General features: G+C 50.1%; 1 protein-coding gene across 1 annotated transcript in view; it reads right to left on the bottom strand.

Annotated features, from left to right (window-relative positions):
• Positions 1–5,711: 5,711 nt before the first annotated feature.
• Cacna1s (calcium voltage-gated channel subunit alpha1 S) overlaps positions 5,712–6,407 on the bottom strand; it is a 63,215-nt gene continuing 62,519 nt past the window's right edge. Inside the window, exon 44 of the mRNA XM_047520493.1 lies at positions 5,712–6,275. Coding sequence (XP_047376449.1) covers positions 6,024–6,275 — 252 coding nt within the window. The 3' untranslated portion in view covers positions 5,712–6,023. The remainder of the gene's footprint in view (positions 6,276–6,407) is intronic.

Here is a 6,407-nt window from a genome sequence, read left to right as displayed (position 1 = left end):
AGAACAACTAGGAATGGGAATGGGTCTCCCCACATCCTGGGCTTCACGTTCATTTCATGGCTGCCTTTCTGAAGCTTGAATGCAGGAGCTGGAGTCTCTTCCCGGCTCCTCTTGTTACCTTGAGTGATGTTGGGTGTCCATGGCTCTTTCCTTCTCTGGGTCCTGGTTTCATTTCTCACCACTGTAGACACCTCCCTTTTATTTTTATTTATTTTTTTGCTCATTTTACTTTAGGCTAATACCAGTCAAGTTTTTCTCCTCGAACCCTCTGGAGTGCCTGTGGACACGCTAGTGTCAGTTGCCAGAATTATTATTTGTCCCCTGTACTTATGGTGTTTTTTTTTTCTAAAATACCTTGGTTTTCTTGATGGAATTTTAAGTTCCATTTAGGGGTACGATTGTGTTAATGTTAGGGAAAGAAGCAATGGAATTCCAAAACTTGAGTTCAAATACTGGCTCTGCCACTTGCCAGCTATGAGACCCCTCTGTGCCTCATCGGTAAAATGGCAGTAAGACAACGTATGGTGGGTAGGAGAGGGAAGTCACCTGGCACTCTGAGCTATCAGCTCCAAGGCAGCAGTGACAAATTACTGGAATCAGTTGCTACAAGATTGGGGGAAGACCTTATAAAATGAGGGATGAAGTTCAAAGTCAGTCCTTAGTTGGTAATGGTCGGCAGCAGGAGTTACCCTCCATCGTGTCCATGATGGCCAGAGCTGTCAGGGCCTGTGCGATGGCTAGGCCTGGAGCTGAGGGGGGTGGGTTGAGTGTCATCGCTGCCTGGCTACCCCTAAAAGCCGAGGACTCCCCCACCGCACATCAGCTTCCTCCCTTCTTAGAGATCAGCCCTCTCACTAGCCAGCATCTGACAGGATCAAAACAACAGCTTCTTAGCAACTGCAAGGACCTTACGTTGCCACATTCATGCCCTACAACAACCCTGAAGCAGAAATTACTCCCCTATTTTACACAGGGAGGAGCCGAAACTTACAAGGCTTGCGTGAAGCCTGTGACCCTCCTTACCCACCACAAGAACAGAAGTGAACGAGCTCAGATCCCAAAGAAGTTCACAGCCAAGACTCTGCTCATCAATACCTTGCAGAGAGTAGCCATTCTCTCTCCTTTAAGAATCCCAGATGCTGGGTGCCATGGTGCATGCCATACCTGTAATTCCAGCTGTTCAAGAGACTGAGGCAGGAAGACCACAAGTTCAAGGCCAGTCTGGGTAACTTAGTGAGACCAGGTCTCAAAATGAAAAATAAAAAGAACTGGAGATGTAGCTCAGGGTAGGGTGCCCCTGGGTTCTATCCCCAGTACTGCAGAAAAAAAAAAAAAAAAAGAAAAGAAACAGAATCCCAGGAGATGGGCAGGGGTGCACCTCAGGGGCATAGTGCTGGCCTAGCATGTGCAAGGCCCTGTGTTACATCTCCAGGAGAGGCAGCTCTGCAGGAGTCACAGCTCTCTCCAGTGCACGGTGGGAAATTCTCCAGGTCTGGGGCCATGAGCTTTTACCCCTTCTGAATGGACTGGACCGAGGGCCCACTCTCTTTGATCTTTCCAGGGACCCTCCATCTAAGCTTTGCACCTTCCAGATGGAGGGCTTCCTTGGTCCTCAGAGCCCCCACATGCAGCTTTGTGCCCACCTCTCCTTCTAGCCACATTCCCGCCCCTTCTGGCAGATTCTTCACCCAGCAGCTGGGCCCAAAATCTGCAGAGAACTGTCAGGGAGAAGATGGGGTCTGGCAGACACTGCCCCTGACCAGTGCTCCCCAGTGACAGAAGGTAGCCCCACCTACCCCTATGGGCACAGTCTCTCTGTCCAGTGGTCTTGCCGAGAGGGGCATCTGTTTTCATCTGAAATCTGTCCACTCCCCTTCACACCCTTCTCAGACCTTATCCTTCCATAATTGGGTCCTCCTGGCTTTATTTGAGTAGCCTGGCAGCCCTGTTAGCAGAAACCCATCCATTCTGTCAAGTGGAGTTGAGGTGGATGCAGAATTTCGCACTTTCTGATAAATTAGAACACTTTATATATTGCAAAGTAAACTGCCTAAACTTTTCAAAAGGGCGAAGAGCTAATAGAAAAGTTTCTCAGAGACTTTTATACATATATCCCTGTCATTCAGGCTGGAAGGAAAGACATAGATTTGACAAATTGCATAGTGGTTAAGGATATTTGATGCTAAACTGCCTAGGTCTGACTCCCACCTTGGTTCCCTTACCAGCTATGTAGACTTAGACAAACTACTTATCTCTCTGGGTCATATTTGCAAAATGAGGATGATGATACCTTTCTTAATTGCTAAGAGGATTAAATAAATTAACATATGCAAAACCCTTGGCACAGGGTTTACCACACAGTTAGTGTTCTATATGTGGTAGCTGTAGTAGAGGATGCTCAGGTTCCTGTTGCAAGTGAAAATTAACTTTTATGGGATTTTAGAGCATAGGAGCAACAATCCCATTAGTTGCACATTATCTTACTCTTATAGATGAACCAATTGAATGGGAGATAGTCTAAGTGGCTGTGGAGGGGACAGGGAGGGGGGCTAGGTGCTCCCTCTGCATGTGGAAGTTGCCTATGGAGTGTGGCATGTCACTCTCTGGAAGCACAGCTCTTCCTCCCTGCCTTCCCTTGGCCTAGATGGACAGCTAAGGTGGCCAAGGGTGCAGGACTGAACAGGTGGCACTTGGCAGTGACACTACTGAGGGCAGGGGTCCATGCCTCTTAGCTCCTTTCTGCATTTATTTAACAAGCAGCTGTTGGGCCACCAGAGTTGGAAAATGGACGGATAAGTGTTAACAAGGAGGCCACAGCTCCAGGTTTCATGGAGCTTAACATCTGGCTGGGCTAGAAAGCAGGTACAGTAAGGTTCCAATCCGTGCTGGAGTGGGGAAAGAAATGTGCCACATTTCTGGGCCTGACAACAGAAAGCCTGGGGGAACGCTTTGTGCAGGAAGTAATAGGAAAACTGAAGTTTGAAGGATGGCTAGGGGTCCATCAGCTACAGGGTTCAGGAAGTTTCCAGAGAGAGCAGCACATTGGAGCTCGGATGTAAGAGCAGCTCCCTCTGGCCAGGTGAGCAGGAGACTCATGTGAGGCAGATCTGGGTGAGACTTGGAACTGAGGCAAGGGTTTGCCTAAGATTCTGAGGGCTCTGGAACACTGGGTTTGACGTAAGGAAATAAAATAAGAGGTTTCTCTTTTTGGAGAGATCAGAGATGGATTGGGAGGAAGGTAAGAGGTTGGGAGGCCAGTTCAGAAGCTGTTGCAATGGACAAAACATGAGTTGATGGGGGGACATATCAGGAAGTGGGGTGAAGGGAGGTGGGGACAGATATGAGAAGCACTTTGGAGGTGAGTCTATAGGGTACAACAGTTAGACCTTCTGGGTTGAATGAGGAGTAGGTTTCCCTGAGATCAGCAGCAGCAGAGGAGAAGCAGGCTTGGGGAGAGGATAAGAGGTTATACTTGGACAAGGTGGGCTTAGTCATAGAGGGACATAGAGTGTAGAGTTGTGTAGGAGGCACAGGACTCAGGGCCCTGGAGTTTAGGAGAGATTTAGACCAAAAACACAGATTTAAGAATTATCACGTAGATGCCACTAAGATGCGTGTGTGGGAAGCCATCCATGTTCAGCAGAATCATGCTTGGCTGAGCCATGGGATTCAGAGGTCTGACTCCCAGGAACTGGCGGTCATGAGGGACTGTTTCAGATAGCCTGGAGAAGGTGACTCTGTCCAGAGGTGGCTCACCGCCTGACAAAATGCTAACTCTCTAAGCAATGGCTTCCCTAACTCCACCCCATCTGTTCCTCACAGAAGAAGCCCCTCCCGGTCTCCCTTTACCTGTGTGAATATGAATAAAGGGAAGGTGGACTTCTCCATCTTGTGAGAGGCCAGATCTTGGTATGGCCCAATCCGTCATCTCCCCTCCCATTTGAAAAGATTATTGGCTCTTGTGTTTATTTAATTAGATAAGTTTCTTAGTGATTAATCAATAGCCTGCACCTTCCTCCGACAGAAATCCTTTCCCTCATCCATGCTGAACTTGACAGGAGAATCCCCAATAAGCGTGAAGAAGATCACCCCAAGAATTAGTGAGAGCGATGAAAAGTCAAGCAGACAGAACACACCACAGACCTGAGGTGAGGGAGAAGGCTTGAGAAAGTTTCAACTTGGAGCGCTTGGGAGGTAACAGGAAATTCAGGAGATCTGAGACTTGGGGGGCATTTCAGGAAGTGGGCAGAGGTACATTGTATCCAATCGGCCTAGAAGCCAAGTAAGACAAAAATCTAAAAGGGTCCACTGGATTAGTCACAGACTGTTAGCAATATTGGTGAGCGTGGAGAAGGGGTGGGGCAAGTTGCAGGCTGCATGTGGGGAGAAAGGGGAAGTGGAAACACAGACAAGGAGACCACCCAGGTAGGAAGTCTGGTTCTTTGTCATGGACAGATGATTGATTGATAGGTGGGTAAATAGGTAAATAGGTGATAGATATTAACAGAGATTCACAGAGAAGATGGCTGCAGGGTCATGTTAAGCTGGAAGCACCTGGAATGTGTCCCACGCAGATAGGAGACAGCAGAGGTAGGGAGAGGGAAGAATGGCTGCGTAGAAAGAATATTTTGGCGGGAGGAGAGACCCAGCTTGGTTTCCACTGGGTCAGGGGGAAAGAGGAGGTAGATTCCTCAGTGTGGTGAGAGAAGCTGAGGGCAGGACCTTCTGTTGGCTTCTTTTCTCTGTGAAGGAGGGACAAGGCAAGCTACTGGCATGAAGTGTGAGGAGAAAGGTATATTGGACTAGCTGCTCCAGTTACCAGGAAGCTTTGGGTTCAGTAGGGACCAGGGATGTCCCTGCCCTGTGCTGCTTGCATCTTGGGGCAGAACCCAGATGTTCAGATCCTGCTGCAGGTTTATTTACCAGGAGACTGCATGGAAGGCCAACCTGGTTACCATGGCAACAGCCATGGAGCAGGTTTGCTGCTCCAGCTGAATGAAGGAGTGGCCAGAAGAGGAAAGAGTGTCCAGGGAAGGGAGCAGGGCACTGTGGGGACTCTGAGGACCCAGTGCAGAGTCTCAACTTTGCCACTTGACAGCTATACACCTCAGAGATGTCCTATTACCTCACTGTACTCTATTTCCTCATCTTGATCCTACACCTACCTACATCACAAGGTTCTGGTGAGGATCAAGTGGATACTGTGTGCAAGAGTGCTTTGTAAATACAATACATTAAGACTTCTGGTGTAATACTGTATGTAGCTGGCACGAGGAGACACTCAGCAAATAGTGGCCGCTGTTACACGTCATACACAGACTCATGGTGGGGATAAGAGGAGCCACAGAGACCGCAAATCTGTGATAACCAAGGCCATAAACAGCACGAGTACAGGGTGGTGTTGGCAGTGGACTCTGGCCAAAGAGACACCATTGGACCTTCAGCGAAGGTTGGCCATGGTGTGACTACGCATTGGGGCTGTTTCTGAGACCACTGGTCCTCCCTGGGGCTGCTTGGCCCCAGTCAGTGGAGCCGGCCATGGTCTTCCAGGAGAACCCTGCTCTCCACATGGCCACTCTCTGCCTCACGCAGAGTAAAACCCAGAAGGCCTCTGGACTCATAGGCCTAGGCTCCCTGAGGGTTCCTGGGGAAGGGAAGAGAGGAGGGGGAAGAGACAGTATAGAGGGTCCAGAAAAGGAGACAAGCAGAGGCCAGGTGCCAGCGTCATAGGCCTGGAGACTTTAATGTCCTGCTGATGGGAGTGGCCTTGTGACAGATGGACACTAGCACTGGCCAGGGCTTTTCAAATGACTTTAGAAGTTCCATCCAATCATGCTTCTTGCTGGTGAGGGAAGAGCCTGTCCTGCCCATCTACTTCCTCCCGAGTTTTTGAGATGGTTCCGGACCACCCTTGTTCAGCCCAGGCGTCTAGCTACTGAAGGGAGGGAGGCTGCTGTGGTGGGCCCACACTTCTCCCTCCAGCAGTCTCCCCCAACTTGGTCATATCAGCTCTGTGCCAGCCTTCACGGCCTGGGAGGAATAAGGGTCTCCTGGGAGCCCTGATGCTGGTCAAGGCTGCCCAGGGAAGACCCGAGGCTCAGGTCTTCCAGTGCATCAGGCGTTCCCTCTGGGGTCTGTCGTTTTCTCAGTAGCTCTGTTGCTGCCACCTCTACTTCCTCTGGTTCCATCTGGCAGGCATCTGCCAGGGCCTGGCCTGTCGCCATGACGAAGTTAGCATCAGCTGCCAAAGAGTCCAGGCCCCCTCGAACCAGAGCCTGCAGAGAGGAGAGGGGCTGGGCAGGGTCTTCCTAGGGAGTGGCCTTTGGAGATCTGCTTCTGTTGGCCCTACTCCCTCTCCATGCTAGGCTACCAAGGGCCACCTGCCAATGCAGCCAGCTGCTCTGTCC

Source organism: Sciurus carolinensis, chromosome 12, assembly GCF_902686445.1.
Source record: "Sciurus carolinensis chromosome 12, mSciCar1.2, whole genome shotgun sequence".
Classification (NCBI taxonomy): domain Eukaryota; kingdom Metazoa; phylum Chordata; class Mammalia; order Rodentia; family Sciuridae; genus Sciurus; species Sciurus carolinensis.
Note: the sequence above shows the minus strand (reverse complement) of the source record. Positions and strands in the feature narration are given on the sequence as shown.